This window comes from Rhineura floridana, chromosome 18, assembly GCF_030035675.1.
Source record: "Rhineura floridana isolate rRhiFlo1 chromosome 18, rRhiFlo1.hap2, whole genome shotgun sequence".
In the NCBI taxonomy this organism is placed as follows: domain Eukaryota; kingdom Metazoa; phylum Chordata; class Lepidosauria; order Squamata; family Rhineuridae; genus Rhineura; species Rhineura floridana.
The window spans coordinates 28885751-28906318 of record NC_084497.1 but is presented as its reverse complement, the minus strand read 5'-3'; the positions used below and the strand labels follow the sequence as shown (position 1 = coordinate 28906318).

At 48.2% G+C, this 20568-nt stretch overlaps 1 protein-coding gene across 4 annotated transcripts in view; it reads left to right on the top strand.

Moving 5' to 3' along the window:
• The window catches only part of PAX7 (paired box 7), a 136430-nt gene that overhangs the window by 61287 nt on the left and 54575 nt on the right, over positions 1 to 20568 (top strand). For all 4 annotated transcript variants that reach the window (XM_061601063.1, XM_061601061.1, XM_061601062.1 and 1 more), the window contains exon 7: positions 16924 to 17123. In XM_061601063.1, the coding sequence (XP_061457047.1) occupies positions 16924 to 17123 (200 nt within the window). The remainder of the gene's footprint in view (positions 1 to 16923; positions 17124 to 20568) is intronic.

Here is a 20568-nt window from a genome sequence, read left to right as displayed (position 1 = left end):
GGCTGGGACCTGGGAGACCACAGTTCGAATCCCCACTCAGCCATGAAGCTCCCTGGGGTGACCTTGGGCTAGTCATATCTCTCAGCCTAATCTACCTCACAGGGTTGTTCTGGTGATAAAATCAGAAGGGGAGAACCCTGTTTGTACACCACCTTGAGTTGCTTGGAGGAAAGTTGGGATATACATGTAATAATTAAAAAAAAAACATTGGGGACTCTATCTCCCTCCAGGGTGATGACTACAGCACAAAATTGGGTATGAGTAAAAATATGTGTAAATTTATACTAAAATGGGTATAAAAATAGAATTCAACTTTAATATTTCCAATATAAATGAAGAATTAATGTACTTGTTATGCACGCAACAAAATAAGGTGATGTGTGAACATCCAGCTCATGTGACCAAGAAAAAGAATGTAACAATCAGCGGGTTGGATGGCAGACACTTGAGAAGGAGAAACCCAGAGAAAGTCTTAGAAATATATACACTTGGGCTCTAGAAAGCTACCACCTCTCCAGATGCCCCCCAAAACTCTATGGACAAGATAGGTCAGCTCATGCTATTTATACAACCATGTGATTTACCCTGATGAAATCACTGAGATTTATGCATTTATTGGCTGCCGAGGAAGACCCCTCATGGGTTGAAACACATCTGGTTTTCAGAATTACTGTTGCAATTTACATACATATATTTTTACTTGCACCCAATGCCGTCAACGAGGTTGGGTTTTGCATTTCCTTCTCTTTGCGTCTTATCTCCTTGCATGGTGAAACACAGGAGAGTAGGACACTGCCTTATGCCACTGGTCCATCTCACTGTTGTCAACTCTGGAGTGACGCTCCAGACTTTTATTTATTTTTTATTTGGTTTCAGGCAAGGAGTCTTTTCCCAGCCCTACTTGCTGGGGATTAAACCTGAGACTTTCTGTATGCAAAGCAGATGTCCTGCCGACTGAGCCACAATCTTTTCCCCTGAAGCTGAATAAAGGCTAAGAGACTTTCTATTAATTTGATCTTGATGAGTAATAGCATAACGCACCTTTTCCTTTTTCAACCAGTACTGTAATTCAGCGATCGAGATAAGGAGGGAGGGCAGGATAGAAATTCTGTCATGATTAATAAAATAATAATAATAATGACAATGATTTGAAAACTCAGAATATTGATGCCCTTTCTTGTGAGTTTTCATTCACCCAGACTTGTAAATCATACCCAGTGCTGATTTGCAGCAGCGCTGGTTTGTTCATCGCTAGTCATCACACCATCAAACTCTTACATAAGAACATCAGAAGATCCTGGCTGCTGGATTGGGCCAATGGCCCACCTAGTCCAGCCTCCAGTTCTCCCAGCGGCCAACCAGATGCCCTAATGGGAAGCCCCCAAGCAGGACCTGAGCGCAACAGCAACTCTCCCTGCTAGTGATTCCCAGCAACTGCTATTCAATGGCATACTGCCTCTGACTGTGGAAGTAGCCATTGATAAACTTACTCTCCATGAATTGGTCCAATCCACTTTTAAAGGCCTCCAAGTCAGCGGCCATCGCTGCTCTTGTGGGAGCGAATTCCATCGTTTAATTATGCATAGCACAAAAAAATCCTTTCTTTTGTCTGTCCTGAATCTTTCAACGTTCAACTTCATTGGACGTCCACGAGTTGTAGTGTTATGACAGAGGAGGGGAAAAACTATCTACTGTCTCCATGCCGTGAATAGTTATATACATTTATGTCATGTCGCCTCTTACTCACCTTTTCTCAAAACTACAATTGTCAACTCCCTTGCTTAACTATAATTCCCAGGATTCCTTGGAAGCGAGAAGGAAGCCATGACCGTGAGAAGGGACCATAGCTCCTCTTCCAACAAGCCTTTTAAGTGGAGACCTATCCCAGTTTGTGTCTTTGTTAGAATTGCTCTTAATATGTCTTTTAATATCTTTAAACCCTTTTTAAAAAAGATATTTTTAAAGTTTCTTTTAATGTTTTTAACGTTGTTTTGTTTTAATGTATTTTAAGGTCTTTTTATGATGTTTTAAAGTGTTTTTAGTGTTTCTGTTTGCTGCCCTGGGCTCCTGCTGGGAGGAAGGGTGGGGTATAAATAAAAATAAATAAATAAATAAATAAATGGTAGAGAAAATGCTTTGTATGCAGAAGGTCCCAGGTTTGATCCTTGCCGTTTCCAGTTTAAAGGCTCTCGGACAGTAGCCAAGAGGAAAGACCCTTGCCTGAGACCCTGTGAAGCTGCTGCCAGCCAGAGTAGACAGCTGGCCTAGACAAAGACATATTCTGACCTGGGATATGGCCTCTTTCTGTAATCCTGTAGTTAAACTGGTATCAAAGGGTTGCATCCAGTGCTAGCCCTACTCAGAGTAGACCCATTGAAGTTAATGAGCATGACTAACTCGAGTCAACGCATTTCAGTGGGTCTACTCTGAGTGGGACTTAGTTGGATATGACCCTAAATATAGTCATTTGTGTATAGGCAGATCCACATATCGATTGTTCACTGGACGGAGGCTCATGAGAGAGCCTTCTTGGTAGTGGTTCCCCACTTACAGAGTTGCCTCCCTTCCAAGGTGTATTCATTGTGCATAACCTCTGCCAACAGGGCCTTTGGAGACAACTGTATGGTATAGACTGCCCCCTTCTGTTGCATTGTAGAACTGGTTTTTCAATGCGTCTTTCAGCTGATATTTTAATTGAATGAAACTGTATTTTGGAGTTGTGTGTGTAACTCACCCTGGGACTTCAAACAAGCAAACGTGTCTCATTGCCTGTGCATCTCCGAATGCATCTTATGCGTTGGAAAAGGTTGTTTTGCAAGGGAGAAGGGGGAGCGCCATGCGTGAATCTGCCATCAAAATGTGAATCAGAATTGGTCCTAACCCCATAGATATGCTATACATGCCGATTGCCTGGAGCGCTGTGCTGAGACCAAATAACTTAGTCTAGAATATATTTAATAGGCAGTAGAATGGAGGGGAGGGGGTCAGTTTTTTTTCTTTTAAAGGTTCTCTTTATTGGTTAAGCCACCTGGCTCTTTTTCCCATCAGGCTCCACTTAAACTGATGTACCTTTTAAATGAGGTGGGGGCTAATTTAGAGGAGGGGGTGCTTCAAACCCTTTAGATATGGAAATGCCAGCCAGTTGTTTGTAATTTTCTGCCCTCTGAGTAACATGAACCTGATGGAGTCAACAAAGGTTCTGAGCCTCTACTTGTTCCTTACCTCCAAAAATATTGGAGCAAATCCAGAACTTTTGGAAGCAAAGATTTTTTTAAAGAAAGGGGGGGAAGCTGAAGGGAATACAAGTTTTTTTAAAAAGTCCTTGCTACTCACCCAGCAAATGTACAAATAATTACATTTTCCACAGAGGGGTTAACAAGGCAGTTATTGAATGAAAAAGTCGGGCCAGACCGAAATGTAGCAAGACTAGCTATTACATTCAGTTCAATAGATTGCAATTTTTTTAAAAGGTCCTCATGAAAAGTCACCAGCATTTTATTGCCAGTTTTTCCCAATATACACATGTCTGTATGCAGTTATGTGCAATATGCATATTACTGCAATTTCCTCCAAGATAGTGCATTTTTGTATGTTGTTTTATGGCTCTGTGCATTTTTAGAGGCATTTTGCCCCAGTGCGTGTGTTTATGTACACACTGCTTGGCTGCAGAGCTGCACTGCAAAATTCGGAGGAGTATTTTTACTTCTCATATTGTTTTGGAAACTGTGAATTAGATAGGCCTGAATTAGATTAAATATGAAACTGAATCAATTTCTTCCTCATTCCTGAATAACACTGTCCCGTTTTCGATGCAAGATAGAAATGGGTGGACTGGTCAGGATCAGTTTCACATTTTTCCAGTCTTGTTTAGTTTCCTTCTGCAACAGCTTGCAATGAAAGACAAAGAAAATTCATACAAGTTTTTGTAACGTTTCTCCTAGCACAGGCACTTTTTGTACACAATCTTTGCCTTGTGCATGTATTTTTGCAAGCAATGTTTGTGTTTTTGGAAAAGCTGCCTTGCGGGCCAAACTGGGGCCCCTGGTGGGCCAAGACTACCCCCTGGGCTGAAGGCATCCAGATAAGGGAGGGTCCATAGCCCAGAGCTGAAGCTCAGTGCTTTGTTTGCTAGAAGGTCCCAGGATCAATCCCCAGCATCTTCACTTAAAAGAATTGGTTAAAAGATGACAGGCAAAGACCTCGCTTTGGAAAGCCCCCACCAGTCACAGTAGTCCAGGAATGAGGGACCAGTGTCTCTCTGGGTAGTGGCAGCTGGTGGCTTCATGCCAGCAGGGCAGCAGAGTCAGCTCCAGGTTTTAGTCAAGACTAAAACCCAGAGCAAGTTCCACTGCCCCACTGACATGGCGCCACCACCCACCATTTCCTCTAGAAGATGCTGTTGGACTCCCAACTCGCATCAGCCAGCATGTCCACAGACCAGGCATCACCCTCATCGTGACAGTTGTCACGAGGAGTGGAATGTTGCATGGGAGACGGGAGGAAGTTGGGCAACAGTAGAAGAAGCATGGCTAGTGTGAGGAGCCGAGGGAAGTGCTGGGTGTTAAGGAGACCTGAGAAGGTGGAGACAAAGACGGTGTGGGACAGAACGGCTGTGAGGAGCAGGCAGCCTGCAACGCACATATCCAGGAAGCTGCATCATCATCACGTGGCCACAGAACACCATGGACAGACATCACATCAGGAGAGGGGGATTGGAGAGTGGGCAGAGGGGTCAGAAAGGGTGTGGGACTCAGCAGCATGAAGACGAGGACTCAGGGCTGTATTCAGGAATTGGTTTCTTCTAGAGGATTGGAATGTCTGCGAGGGGTTTGTTCAATTGGTTTAGTCAGCATTTTTAGAAAAGTTTTTCAGCGTGCACTCCCCAGGTTCCCTAATCCCTGGTCACACACAGGTGTGATGGGAGTTGTAGCCCAGTCACATCTGGAGGGCTGCAGGTTCCCCATCGCTGGGGTAGGCAATGCTGAGTGAGATGGACACCTGGTCTGATCCTGGTGCAAAGCGGCTTCCCGTGACTGTTTAACCTGGTCCATCAAAGCATCTCATGGCTTCTTAGGTGGGCCTGGCAGCCCCAACTGACCAAGTTTAGAGGCAGTACACCTCCAAATAACCAGACATGTTGCCAGATGTGGCCTTCATCATGTCCTCCTTGCGGGCTTCTCGGGAGCATCTATCCAGCTGTTGCTAGAATGGGATGCTGAGCTGGAGAAAGGTCCGTAGCTCAATCTTAGAGCACCCACTTTGCAGGTTGTAGGTCCCAGGCTGGGATGGATGATCTATGTTGTTGTTGTTTTAAGTCCTTATGAAAATCCATCAGCATTCTAGCGCAAATTCCTCCTGACATGCACCTTCTTGCATGCAGGTGCGCCCTGTGTCCACATTTTTGCAGAGCAAACTTCCCAAATATAATGCAATATAATAATATGATTTTTGATGTTGTTTTCATTAATGTATGCATTTTTATGCATACTTTACCCTAGTATATGTATTTGGTGGGGGAGGACACATTATTGGGCCACAGAACCACATTGCAAAATTTGGAAAAGTGAGGATATCAAAGGGTGGTTGCGTGCTGGTTAGTGTGTTGTTTCAGAAAGTGTGAGCTGGTGGGTTCACCTTTAAATACAAATTGAATCACATTTCTCTCTCCCCCTGCCCCCCCCCGTCCCAAGCTCTGTCTTTGGCATATCTAGATAGGGCAGGGAAAGATCCTTCACTGAAAGATGCCTGCAGAGCTATGTCTGGTCAGTGGAAGATCAAGGCGGACAAGATGGTGCCCTCCTCCATATGCTGGACTCCAATAAAGAGGACTCCAATAAAGACTCGATGGCCTTAATAGGGCCCTTCCCACTCTCCTGTTCTGTGATCAGCCCCAACCAGCATGGTCAATGGCCAGGCACGATGAGAGATGGAGAAGCACCATGTTGGTTAGCTTTGTTCTTTCTTGTTTGCAATCGTGAGATAGGTGGACTAATGGGCTGATTTCGTATCAAATCTGTTTTGCATGCAGAAGGTCCCAGGTTTGATATTTCACAGCTTCAGCTCAGGGCTGGGGAAGACCGCCGTCTGAAATCCCAGAGATCTGGCTCTCCAGATGTTGCTGGACTATAATTCCCATCACCCCCAACTCTTGGCAATGCTGGCCTGGGGCTGATGGGAGTTGGAGTCCAGCAGCATCTGGACCACACCCCAGTGGCCCACCCCGGCATATGCCACATCAAATGAGATGGACCATTCGTCTGCCTCCGCCCAAGGCTGTGTGTTCCTACGCAGATCTTTGGTCCGATCCACCAGGGCTGTGCTGGGCTGTCCCCACAATGGCACACTGAAGACAGATTTCCTCTTGATCCCTGGCCCCCAGCCTTCCCTTCTTCTCTGCCTCCGTTGGGCAAAGTTTGAGCGCGGCATTAAGCTGGCCGCGACATGTCAGCGTGACTTAATATGTAGCACTAATTAAGAAATAAGTCTCTGGGCCGGTTCCACGGCAATCATTTAGCCGAGTTTACTAACCACGCTCGGCTGCTTCCAAAATCGTCATTAGCCTACGGTACTTACGGGCATAAAATTTCTTGTTTTCTGCTTTTCATTGGCCTCACCCCGGAATCTTGGTTTTGCTTTATTTATAAATTTGCACTCAAACAATGGCCATAAACCCATTCCTAGAGTGTTACAAATCAGAAATTTGTCGATGTTCCCCCCCTCCTCTCCTGCCACCTTCCAGGGGTGAGGCTGCTATTCTGCTTGGGAACTGCAGGGTCCATCCCCAACTGGGAAACGGGGCTGGGGGGTTGTGCTGGAGATTGATTGGGGTGGAGGGTTGGGGGGAGAGAGAGTGCAAAGGCGCTACTGGCATGAAAGGGCAGTCTGTGGCTACAGGAGCCGCTTTTGTAAGGAGTGACTCAATCAGGCTTCGGGGAGCTGCAGGCTGGTGACGGCGAGCTGGGAGGGAGAGAGCGAGAAAGACAGTCAGCCCGAGTTGTTCTGTGCAAACTCCAGGCATTAGAGCAATCACGGAGTCCCTGATTGGGACTTTTTTTTTTTGCATCAGAAACAATATGAGAACCGTAACACAAACATCCTTCAAAATCTGCACTTTTGCAATGCAGGTCTTCCGCCCAGCGATGTTTACAAAAATGCATGTATTGGGGGAAAGTGTGCATGAAAGGGATATATTGGGGGAAATAGCACAATGCATTATATTAGGATAAACTGCTTGCCAAAAAAGTGTATACGTGTCAAAACTGCATACAAAAATGTATTTATCAGGAAAAAATTGCTTTAAATTGTTTTAAAAGTTGTTTTTAAAAAATTGCAAATTTCTGCAGAAACGTGGAGAACTGAATTTAAGATTGGAAACATGGAAACACTGAGAGGACCACAAATGGCTGCTCATTCCAACCCTACTTGGGAACAAGTCCCATGGAACAGAGTTTGCCTTCAATTCGTGAATGGTGTAGTGGAAAGCGCAGGACATAATTCCTCTTGTTTGGGCATCCAGGATGGAGGAATAATTCAATTCAGTGTGCACTTAAAAGCGGACTTACCTAATTCGAACTTTCTGAAACAATATGTGCATCAAAAGATAGCCCTCTTTTGAAATTTGTACTTCTCAGAATTTTGCAATGCAGTTCTCTAGTCCAAGCAGTGTGTATACAAACTTATGTACTAGGGGGAAATGTGCATTAAAAATGCCTATATTAGTGAAGATAACATGCAAAAATGCATTATGACAGAGGAAATTGCTTTGCAAAAAGCATGCACTATTTAAGTGCGGACTTTGCATGCGTTGTTTTGGATTTATGGGAAGGGCTGTGGCTCAGTGCCAGGGCCCCTGCTGTGCATGCAGAAGATCCCAGCTTCAATCCCAGGCAGCATCTCCGGGTAGGTTTGGGAGAGATCCCTGCCTGAAACTGAGGAGAGCTGCTGCCAGTCAGTGCAGACAATACTAAGCCAGATGGTCCAGTGGTCTAACTTGATATAAGGCAGCTATCTATGTTCCTATGTAACACGCAAGCGAAAGTTTTGGAGATATCTCCAAGTATATCACATCAGTCAATCCTTCATGTTACAAAGGTGTAGACCAGGGGGATCTAACCTGTGGGCCATCCCAGATGTTGCTGGACAGCCAGCCAATGGCCATCGGTAGGGTATGATGATGGGAACGGTAGTCCAGGAACATCTAGAGGGCCACATATCCCCTTTCCCTGGAGGAGAAGCTTTTGAGAGATCAAGCCATGTATGTGAAACCAGTGCGGTGTGGCAGTTAGGATGTTGGGCTATGTCTTTGGAGACCAAGGTTTGAATCTCCATGAAGCTCAGTGGGTGACCTTGGGCCAGTCACTCTTTCTCTCTGTCTAGCCTATTGCACAGGGCTGTTGTGAGGATAAAATTGGGAGGGGGAGAACTGTGTTTGTACACCCTCCTTGAATTCCTTGGAGGCAAGGTGGGATATAATTGTGGTGGTGATTTATCTGTGAATCAGCCCTTCCAAAGGAAAGGGGAAAGAAAGGAACTCTGTCCATGCTCCAGGACCCCACCATCTTGATAATGACTTCAAGGGTTCAGAGACTTGTGTTCAAAGAGTTCGCACTGAGCGGCTGGAATGGAGAACTCCAGGCCCTCCAGAAGTTGCTGGACTGGAGCCCACTTCCCATCAGCCCCAGGCAATGGCCAACGGTCAAGGATGAAGGGAGCTGTAGTCCAACAAGATGTGGAGAGGCGCCGTGTTCCGCTTAGCAGCCTCACAGGAAGCACTTGCAAAGTCCCAAGGTGGTGCACACATACCAGTCCACCACTTCCTGCCTGGGGAACCCTGTTTTGGAATCCATTCTGGGCAGCATGATTTATGGTGCTGCCATCCGGGCGGCAAGGGCTGTTAGCCAAATCTTGCCCTGGCCAGGAGTCAGTCTTTTTTCCTTATCATCTGCTTGGCAGCCCCACTGCTAGCCTTGTGGACAGCTGCAAAATTGCAGCCCCAGTGGAGGCCCCCAACAGTGTTGGTGGTAGGGAAACCTCTCATTTTGCATGGAGAAGGGTCCAGACTTGTGGGGTCCACCAGCCTTTGGATGGACTTTTCCACACAGGCCTTATCAGGATCAGCCCCGTGGACCACATTTGACAGATAGGTGAGGCACAGGAAGCTGTGTTATACCAAGTCAGGACAATTGGTCCGTCTAGCTCCGCATTGTCAACACTGACTGGCAGAAACTCTCCAGGGCTTCAGAATGGGGACATTTCCCAGCTCTACATGGTGATGCTGTCGGGGATTGAACTTGGGACCTTCTGCATGCAAAGCGGATGCTCTGCCACTGAGCTGCGGCTGTTCTCTTTGCACATCAGTGCCTGTCGCTCCCTCCAGCCGCTCTGACACTGCTCTTTATCCATACTTCTTCCTCCTCTCCTGCATTTTGACCCTTTTCCCGCGGAGTTCCATTCTCCTCTCCCCAGCAAGACCCGCTCTTTTCCAGGATAAACAAGGCATTTGCCAGGCAGCTTCTGTTCCCCATTTTGGCAGGTGTACAACAAACTTACAAAGCGACGTTAGCCGGGAAAGGTTAGAGGCTGCAGGGGGTGGTGGTAGCGAGTTATGGGAGTAGAAGGTGTGCCGGGGAGAGGGAAATGAATCCAAGAAAAATAAGAGTATAATATGAACTTGGTGGTTGTCAAGCTTATTTCAGGAAAAGCCCAGGGGCTTAGAGGAATCACCAGTGGTGTGCTTTCCTTATCCCTGTGCACTAAGGTGCTCCTAAACCTGACTGATGGAGCGTTCATCCTGATTTGTTTGCAGGGAGATTAGATAAGGCTGGCTATTTAGTGGACATTCATTCTGATTTGCTTGCGGACCACATCCACACCGGACATTTAATCCGCTGTTATTCCACTTTAAACAATCTTGGCTTCCTCCATGAGAGTTGTGCTGAGAGTTGTTAGCAGGCCGCTATTCCTTTCACAGAGCTACCATTCCCAGAGTTCCATGGGAAGAGAGGTTGATTGTCAAACCACTCTGAGAATTAGACTCACCCCAGATCTGGTCCTGAATAAGTTTGGGGACAGGGCAAACTTTTAGTTAGGGCTTTAAAGCCCTAATTAAACATGTGGCCAAGAGAGGGACAGGGGAAGAAGACCTCTCCTGACCAAGACAGGCATCAGTTCTGCAGGGTGCTGCAATACCTCCCCCCCCCATAAATGTCTCTGCTATTTTCAAGTGGTCTGGGGGAGGGAGGAGTTTGGGAAGCTCTGCTCTAATCCTTGCTCTTGAAAGCTCCACAGTCCTTTCTGAGACCCACTTTCAGACCCCACAGGGGGCCATGTGGTTGGGTGCTCATTCTCTACTTCCAGCCCCCACTGGTCAGAAGGAGGAACTGCAGGAGGTTCAAGCTGGGCATTGGCATCCAGCCTTGCCCAGATCTGGAGCTTCAGGTCTCTGAGGAATTACCTGGCTAGTTGCACTGGTGAGGCTCCTCGGGAGGAAGGGAGGCACATGGAAATGCTGGCTGAAAGCCAGGCAGGGGTGGAGCCTTCAGCTCCTAGATGAGCTGCTTCACTGCTGAAGCAACTGCTGAAGCAACATCCCCAAGCCTTCCTCAACTGGTGTGCCAGACACTGAGGACACGAATGCCGACATGAGAGCCTTCTCAGTGTGGGATTACTGCAACCTCAGCAAATGATGCTGTGATGGAACTCCCGTATCTACAGTTCTCCATGAGTCCAGTTTGCAGTGGAGAGCAGTGGAGTGGAGCTGAGGGGAACGCCAGCTCCTCTTGAGGAAGACCTTACCCTGATCCCTGTGCCTTGAAGCACTGATTGCCTGGAAAGTGCCATCCTGGGCTCCTGCTGGCAGAGAGGGCGGGATACAAATGAATAAAAGCGAAGAATAAAAAAAACTCTGTGCTTCTGAATGCTTAATTCCGGCCTTGAACTTATTATTGCTACAGCTTGAATCATCTTTTCCGAAAGTTGCACAACCCCAAATCCTTGCACCCCGAAGGCATTGCTGCTTGTCTGGCCCTGGATCTTCTATTAAACTTTGCAGGGAAGGCTGGGGAAGAGGGTGGCCTTTGGGCATTCTCTCTCTTTCTCTCTTTGAGATAAGAACAATTTCCTTGACCTTTTGTTGCTGAAGACTCCTTCTTCTCCTGCCACCCTTTCTCTCCTCGGCCCGCCACCCCACCCCACCCCACCTCGCCCATTCTGAATGTCTTTTCCAGGCCGTTGAAGACAGTTTTAATATTCAAGCCGTACCTTCTCTGTGGAGCGGCGCCGAGGCGCTGACGTGCCCGAGTTTATTGATATCACTTTGGCCTGTCAGCAGCACATTCAGCCACTAATGGCCCCCTAAGGTGCCCGTCCAGGCAGCTCTAAAGAGTTCGGCACCACAAAAAAAATGCCCCCCTTTTTTTTGCCCAAGGTGAGACAATGCAGCTGAGGGAATGCCGTTGCGACAGATGACAGCGTTGATAAAGAGCCCGGCGACGCAATAATATCTTTCTTTTCATTCCTCACTCCAATTCTTCTTTCTGTCACATCCATTTTCTTCTCTCTTTCCCTTTTGCTTTCTTCTCTATGATGAGGAGGGAAGACAAGGCTGTGAGGGGTTCAGTCCTGGGCGACTGTCACAGCACAACTTGATTTTTTTTTTAAGCTAGGCTGGTTTCTTAAGACTTCCCCCCCCCCCCTTGGATGGCATCCCAACCCTTGCTGTTGGCCAACACTGATGGAAGGTGCCCTTCTGTGAGTGGCCTCTTTCCGATTGGTTCCTTGAGGTCATGTGCTCCTTCAACTGGCGGCAAAGGGGTGGTACTACTGGAGAACAGGGCCCAACCATCAAAGACAGGGGAGGATAGCGGCTTGTTAAACTGTGGAACTCACTCTCACAAGAGGCCGTGATGGCCACCAACTTGGATGGCTTTAAAAGAGAGAAATTCACGGGGGAGAATGCGGCTATCAATGGCTGGCTACTAGCCATGATGGCTATGCTCTGCCTCCACAGTCAGAGGCGGCATGCTTCCAGTTTCTGGAAACTGCAGGAGAGGAGAGTGCTCTTGCGCTCAGGTCCTGCTGGTGGGCTCCCAATGGCTGGCTACTGTGAGATCAGGATGTTGGATTAGGTAGGCCACTAGCCTGATCCAGCAGGCTCGCCTCTTATTATTGTAGTTTGGGAGGGAGGCAGAGCAAAAGGCTGGTTTTGGATATCTTTGCATTCGTGGTTGACTCTCGTTGGGAAGACCCCGTAGACCAGGGGACTGGATCTCTCTCCATCCCCCTGATCCAGATTGGCAAGAGGCCTTATCAGAGTGCAAGGACACATTCTAGCCAGGACAATGTGCTTGGGATGTAAAGCAGGGCCGAGGGAGGGGTGTTGCCTGAAGGCCAGGTAGAGAGGTCTGGAAGGGTGCGTTTGGACCCTGGGCTGAGGTTCCTCACCCTTGGATCAGACCAAATATCCATCTTGTCCAGCATCCGGCCATAGGCCTGGATCTGACAGCCCTCCCCATCCCTTGTTTCTGAAATCTGGAGGCAGGCTGCCTATGCCTGTAGGTTTAATTCCTAGCTATCATGGCAAAGGAGAACCTGAAACCAGCTGCACTGGAACAAATCCACGGTCCACCTGCTGCAAAGGTGAGAGGACCGGTGTGGCCCTCCAGTATTTGCTGGGCTACAGCTTGCATAACATCCCGACTGATGGGCGATGTTGTCAAGCACCATTCTGGAGAGCCGCGTGTTCCCCACCACCCGGATTCCCACAGCGGGCGGCTAGAGGCCTCCAGGGAGTCTGCGACCAAGACAGGATGGCAACAGCCCTCCCCCAGCAATGGTTCCCCAGAAACTGCTCTTCACCAGAACGCGGCTGCTGGTCATAGAAGGTCCATACAGCCCTTGCAGTTGACAGCCGTTGAGAGCCCCATCCTGCTACGAACATATCTCATCTGCTTTAAAAGCTGGAGGCCCTTATACATGCAAACACACGTCTTTTCACTCTGCTTTCTATGAAACACGGTTCCTGTAGTAGTAGGGCTGCACACAGCGCGTGCGCACGCACACACTAGGCCCAATCCTGCTGGGGTCTGCTCCCCCGCTATGTTTCTTGCAGGGAACATGCCTTGGCAAAGCAGACCCCTGCACCCTTCTCAGCCAGTGCCTCCCCCCCCCCAACAGCCCTGGATTGCCCCAGGGGACACAACATGAACTGGGGCAATCTGGGGCTGTCTCATCCCCACATGGCCCAAGCCCAGGTCCCCCTGAATCAGCCCAAGCTGTTCAGGATTTGTGCTTCAGTCAGCTCCAGTGCACAGCCCTAGCATTTAGCCCAGTCTCCAAGTTCCCAAACTCCATAACGGGCATCCCTTCACAAAGCAACTTAGTTACAGCTGACCAGTTCAGTGCCTGGATGGGGAGAAGAAGCCTCTTAATGCGTTGCTGAACACGCCGGTCCCCAGCTGAGCTGTAAATGACTTTTTTCATTTTCCTGGGCCAGCCGCCCGGACTGTTTGGAATTCTCGGACCACCCTGCCGCCGACGCGCACTTTCTCATTCTGCTGGGCCCGCATTACTAGATTAAAACGCATATCAACGATTACGCGATTGGTTTTTTTTTCTGTCTGTGGCTTCCCGCCGCTGAACCTTAAACTATGTTAAACTGTAATCAAAATTGGATGAGGGTTTTTTTTTAGGGGGGGAGATGGCGAAGGAGTGAGAGATTGAGAAAGGAGAGACCGAAATGGATAGCAGAAATAGGTGCTTGGTGCAGGGCAGGGGGGTGAACAGAGGATGACAGCAGACTCATGCGCCTATCTTTGGAACAGTTGTCAGCCCTAGACTTGAGAGTTTTGTGTGTGAGAGAAAGACTTTTATTCTGTAGAAATCTTATTTCACTCCCATAGTTCTCTCCTCTTTTTCATTTGGGGTTTGACAATCCAGGGAAATTGTATTGGGGGGGACATGACTGGGTTTTAGCATCACATTTCAATAATAATAATAATAATAATAATAATAATAATAATTCATTTGTGCTCATCCTAGTTGTTTATCTTGCAGCCACCTTCTTCCTCTAGTTTAAGGAGGTCTTGTTTCGCATTTTGATGGGTTTAGGGCCTCTCAGTCCTGCCCATCCAAAGGGAATGGCAGACAAAGAGAGGAGGTGTCCGCGTGATGGTTGCACATTTCTGGAAAAATGGAGGGGAGCTGGGGGACACTCTATTTTTAAAAAACAAATCAAGTGAGGATCAATTCTGATCTGGCCCACCTGGTGTGTATGAGCTGGGAGCAAGCGGGATCTCAAACAATGCAAGTCACATGAGATATCTGAAGCAGAACTAAGTGCACAGGAACAGAGGAGGCTGCCTTATACCGCTGTGCCAGCCTCCTTCCCCTAAAAAAAAGTAAAATTCTAGTCCTCATGGTTCTGAATAAAGGGATGATCTAAACAGAAACATAGGAAACTGTCTTATACCAAGTCAGACCCTTGATCCATCTAGCTCATAATAATAAATGAATAATTCTTTGTCACCCAGAATGCAGGTCCTGAGGTGGGTTACATAGATTTAAAAATACACAGCATGCAGAAAACCATATAGAAAATGAAAAATGAAAAAATGTACAAAAAACCATAAATAAACACATTCATCAAATCCTTAAAAACATCAGCATAATGGCACAAAGGGTTGAAATTTCACCAATTGCTTACATAAAAAGATGGGTCTTCAGCAGCTGTCTAAAAACAGGAAGAGAGCTCAGTGTTGCCTTCACTGGCTGGCAGCAGCTCTCCAGAGTATTAGGCAAGGGACATTCCCAGCCCTACCTGGAGACGGCCGGGGTTGACCTTTTGCGTGCAAAGTAGGTGCTATGGGCCTTACTGGGTGAGAACAGGATGCTGGAGTCAGGTGGGCTGTTGGCCTGATCCAGCCGACTTTTCTTATGTTCTTACACGTAGATAGGATGGTGCTCTCCATTACACATTGTGTGAAGAAGCTCCTCTTGTCTTTTCTGAACTTCCCGGTGTAAGAAGTTTAGCCTGGTGAAAAACAAATACGGAAACCAAAGGCTTGTGACTTCAGAGTTGGCCAATGTTCCTGCCTGGCGAGGTCGGCTGTTTGTTGAGTAGCTTGGGATGAAAGCCGTGGTGGGCTATCAACCAGGTCCTTGAGGGGGGAGGGATTAAGATAGCCCAGATGGGACCGTGGGGGGGAGTAGAATAAAAAAAGAGCAGAGACGTTGTTCTCTCAGGATGTGCCTAACCCACTCCCTCCCCCTCTCCGAATAAACCAGCGACCCGATCTCCAGGTAATAAATGCGTCTCCATGCCTGGGCTGGATGGTGAATCCTTCCAGACGGCACCGAGGTGCTTGAGGAAAAGACAGCAGGTCCTTGGTGAGCCTCAAGGGCTTCAGCAGCGCCTGGAGGGTCTCAGTGTGGCCAATTTCTACCTAATCCTGTTGATTAATTTAACTTTAAGGCCTCCCAGGAGCGATTGAGGGGGGAAAGTGTGGAAGTACAGAGCCAGAGGGAAGGGGGGACAGAAAGGAAAATGTCTTTCTTTTTCATATTTGGCTATGAAACTACAGTGTTTTTTTTTTTAAAAAAAACACTCTCGCCATTGTGCAGGGGGCTGAGGAGGGGATGCATAAGAGCCTGGCTGCTGCATCAAGCCAAAGGGGGCCCATCTAGTCCAGCTTCCTGCGCTCACTCTGGCCAACCAGATGCCCAAGGGAAGCCCGACAGCAGTGCCCAAGCACTCTCCTCTCCTGTGATTTCCAGCAACTGGTATTCAGAACCATGTGGCCTCCAACCATGCAGGAAGAGCGCAGCCATTGTGGCTAGTAGCCAGTGAGCCTTCTCTTCCATATATTTGCCTCATTCTCTTTTAAAGCCATCCAAGGTGGTGGCCATCATCTGCCTCTTGCAGCGATAGTTTATCTAAGTGCTCTCTGTTTTGTCTGTCCTGAATCTCCCAATGTTCAGCTTCATTGGATGGCCCCGGGTTCTACTGTTGTGAGTGAGGGAGAAAAGCTTTTCTGTATCTGATTTCTTGGCACTGTGCATAATTGTATGCATCTCTGACATGTGACCCGTGGACCGCAAGTTACTCAGCCCTGCTGTAGAATAAGGCCTTATTTCAGCACTGGTGGTGGGACTTCAACCTCCCCTGTATGTGAAGCCAACAGGCTCACTTCGGTTGTTCAGGGGGAGCTGAGGGATCTGCTGCCACCTCACCCCCAGCATCCCCCCCAGCATCTGCTTCACTCTGTCTAACACAGGTGTGGGGCACCTGAACTGCAACGCCCATGATCCCTGGCCATTGTCCATCCTTGGTAGGACTGATGGGATTTGTAGGTCATACGCTTCTGGAGAGTCAAACGTTCCCCACTCCTGGTCTAACAGAAAGGCCAGCTGTGGAGCCACTACCTCATTCCCCTGTAGGGATGGGGAGAAACTCAATTGAGTTCACATTTAAAGCCGGATTTATCAAATCTGCCCTTTCCAAAATATGAGAACTGAAATGTAGCCCTCCTTCAAAATCCGCACTTATCTGAATTTTGCAATGCAGTTCTCCCACCAAGCAGTGTTCACAACAATGCATATATTAGGGGGAAATGTGCACGAAATGAATATATTACTGAAAATCACATACAAAAATGCATTCTTTTGGGAGAATTGCTTGCAAAAATGTGTACATGAGTCAAAACTGCGGACAAAGATGTATGCATTAGGAGAAATTCACACTGAAATGCTGAAGAATTTTCATGAGGATTTTTTAAATAAAATTTGCAAATGGCTGCAGAAATGTGGAGAACTGAATCTTAGAAAATCTGCGAGAACCGAAATTGAGAGGTCATTTCCCTCTTAGTTTTTATCCCAGATTGGCTTCCAGTTCCATCACCCTCTCTCTCACTTTGTTCGCCTCACCAGGCAACCGGCTGGATGAAGGATCTGATGTTGAGTCCGAGCCGGATCTGCCCCTGAAGCGCAAGCAACGTCGCAGCCGGACAACCTTCACGGCAGAGCAGCTGGAAGAGCTGGAGAAGGCCTTTGAGAGGACCCACTATCCAGACATCTACACCCGCGAAGAGCTAGCTCAGAGGACCAAACTCACTGAGGCAAGAGTCCAGGTAAGGAAGGCGCACCAAGATGTTGGCTAGAGGGGCATAGGAGAACACTCTGGAAGAGTCAATGGTGGCTATAGTTGGCCATAGGCCAGAAAAGCAACCATACTCGCTGGGCTGAATGCCTGGAATCAAGGGGGCAAGTCCAGACTTCCATTCTTTTCCCCTGGCCTTATGTTTAGCCTTGCCCCTTAGGTTCCCTCCAGATGTCTTCCAGATGTTGTTGACTCCAGTTCCCAACAGCCTCAGCACCCAGCATGATGGCCGACAGTCAAGGATGATGGGAGTTGTAGTCACAACATCTGGAGGGCACCATGTTGGCTTGGCCCTGCCTTAGGTGAAAGACCAGCTTGTTGTGCTGGGCTCGGGACGTGCTCCAAACCACTGGGTTCCAACCCCCTGAATCCACCCTACGGATTCTTAGGGCTCCACTCCCAGACACAGATATGCACCCCAGGAACTAGAATTCATTTATTTCATGGGTAGCCAACATGGAGCCCTCCAAATGTTGTTGGACTCCCAACACCCATCAGCCCCAGCCAGCATGGCCAATGGTCAGGAATGATGGGAGGTGGAGTCCACAACATTTGGAGGGCACCATGTTGGCTACCCCTGGTTTATTTCAAAAGTGTTGGTCGCCCTAATTGCTGGTTCTCAAGAAGAAAATATTAAAGACGCTATCCGGAGACAGATATTTGTCCGCAGGACTGTGTTGGGTATTGATGTATTATTTTATTGCCTTTACATTCATGGCCCACCTTTTTTCCACCATGGGAGCCATGGTGTGTGCTTCTGTGTGTGGTTCCCCTGAGGTCGCTCATCCAGGCACTGACCGGACAGAGAACCTGCTTAGCTTTGGCAAGATGATGGACTCGTGCTTTCAGTCCATATCTTGAGACTACTTCTCTGTAGGTTGTTTCTGAAACCTATGCAGATGACTTCTACCAAGTCAGACCATTGGCCCACCTAATCCAGTATTGTCTGCCTCAGCTGGAAGCTGCTCTGTTTTGGCTTTAAGGAAACGACCCACTGGCATTTCTTAAAGGAAATACAGGTTTGAGAGGAAAGATCCCTAGTTCTGGTTAACTAAAGTTGGAAATGCAAGGAGTAATTTTATTCTGTCTAAGGTGGGGATGCAACAAGGCACAATTGTTCCTGCTTCTGGAGGCGAGAGAGATCCAAACGGTCTCCTCTCCAAAGGAGGAGTGGAAGAAGAGAGAGGCAGAGAGGGAAGTTGGAAGTGAGGTCAGCAACCCTGAGAGTACCAGTCTAGCACTGGAAGGTAGGTCAACACAGGCTAGAAGGCAAGGAACAGTCTAGGACAGCCTTTCCCAACTAGTGGGCCTCCAGATGCTGTTGGACCACAACTCCCATCTTTCCTGACCATTGGCAATGCTGGCTGAGGCTAATGGGAGTTGTGGTCCAACACCATCTGGTGGCCCACTAGTTGGGAAAGGCTGGTCTAGGAAGCATGGAGGTTCTGCTCCCTGCCTACTCTTTCCCATGCAGACACATCCACCTTCAGTGCAAGCTGAGTTCCACCCCAACACTTCCAACACTCCTCAGATAGCAGGACTGTGGTAACATTTGAACCTAGAACCTTCTGCTGAGGAGAACATATTCTCTTCCACTGAGCTAGGGACCCTCAGCAGAATGTCTGATGACAGGACCCCCTTGAACATATGGGCTGGTATCCAATGTTAGTCCTACTCACAGTAGACCTATTGAAATGAATGGTCCCAAGTTAGCCAGAGTGGGACTCCCACTCTGTGAACAGCATCAGGTCATGGGGTGATTTACGGCCCTAAAACACCCCTCATGACCCAACACTAGCATGGATCGCAGAGCTTCACCTTTCTAGCCCCAGCCTATAGATCTTGGCAGGGGCCCTTGGGAGCAGCAGAGGTCCTCCGGCCTATGCCCAGTCTGACCACCTGCTGGCACTGGGCCTGTTAGGCAGGCACAATTTCTTCACTTCACAAGAAATATACACTTTTCAGGGAAGGGAGTTTGCTCCCTTTCTTCCTCTCTCTGCAGATCGACAGAGAATCTTTTAAAAACTAAGGGGGGCCGAAAAGGAGGGGCGGGGTTTGAACAAGTCCTGTGAGTCTACTGCAATTTAATAACCCCACAGGTACTCCCTGAATCAAAGCCCGGTGCCGTGCTGATAAATCTCACAGTCGCCATCGTGTGCAAACGCACATAAGGAGAGAGGATAAGACTTGTGGACAGAGTCTTGTAGGGTGGGTGGGACGGAGGGTTTGCATGGAGCCCATAGGAAAGGGACAGAGATGAGATGCCAGTCGGTTGGGTATTTATGCTGTGAACTCTGGGTTGTATCCAACTTCAGTTCTGCTCAGAGTAAGAGACCCATTGAACTGAATGGGCCCGAATGAGTCATATCCATTAACGTCAATGGGACAGTTCTGAGTAGGACTAGCATTGAATACAACCCTCTGTCTCCCCAGGCCCAGGGAGGTCAGAGTAGACTTCCAGGTGATTCTTGGAGAACAGGGTGGAGAGGAGGATCCTAGCATTTTCAAACAGGTTGTAAGGGTGAACGAATCTGTCCATTTTAGTTTGTCTCACATCATTTCCCCCTCCTTTTAAGTTCAGTTCACCCCACTATTAGACACATCCCCCTCCTTTTCTTAATGAGTTTGCTGTTCAGAGCATGCCTACAAGGCAATCCCAGAAGCGTGACTCATACAGAGAGACAATTCTGTGAGAATAATCTCATTGCACCCAAGAGAGAGATGTTCCCATCTGCCACCCAGTGGAGGTGACTGGAAGGAGGCAAGCCTAGAGAAGTAACTTGTACAGAGACATGGTGGGCAGCCTCTCCTGAGAGCCCTTCTCTTGAGTCTCTGCAGTGGGAATGATTGAGTAATCCATTCACATCCCTTGCAGATACACAGCAAAAATTCGCACCCCTATCAGAAGGTGATTGAAAAGCAAGCACCCCAGCAGACACTCATGCAGGGAGGTGATGGGCAAACTCCCCTGGGGAGTGGTAAGTCTGGAGGGTCTGTGCATTGAGAGTGACTGAGACATCCAGTCACACCTACTGCAAAGAGACAACAGGATGACCTGCCTCCTACCAACACTGACTGGACAAAGGCCAGGCCCAATCAGTGCCTCACGCAGAAACACATCAGGCAGACTCTTTTGTGCAGGGGGGCTTCCTTTACTCTCTTTACCAGTGTGAGTGCAGGTGCTTTGGTCTCTTAGTAAAACAAAGCATTAAAACATTGATCGATGGACACAGTTTGGCCACTGCTAGCGTCGTCTCTTGCCAGTGGCTCCAGTTCTCGACAGCCACTGCTGGTGGGGAAATGCAATATTGCGGCAGTGTTGGTTTCCTTCCACCCAAAGAGTTTTGGCTGTCAGTGTGATGAGGCTGGGGGGGGGGGGAGAGAAGGAAAATATGCCCCCCTTTATTTGAAGCTGG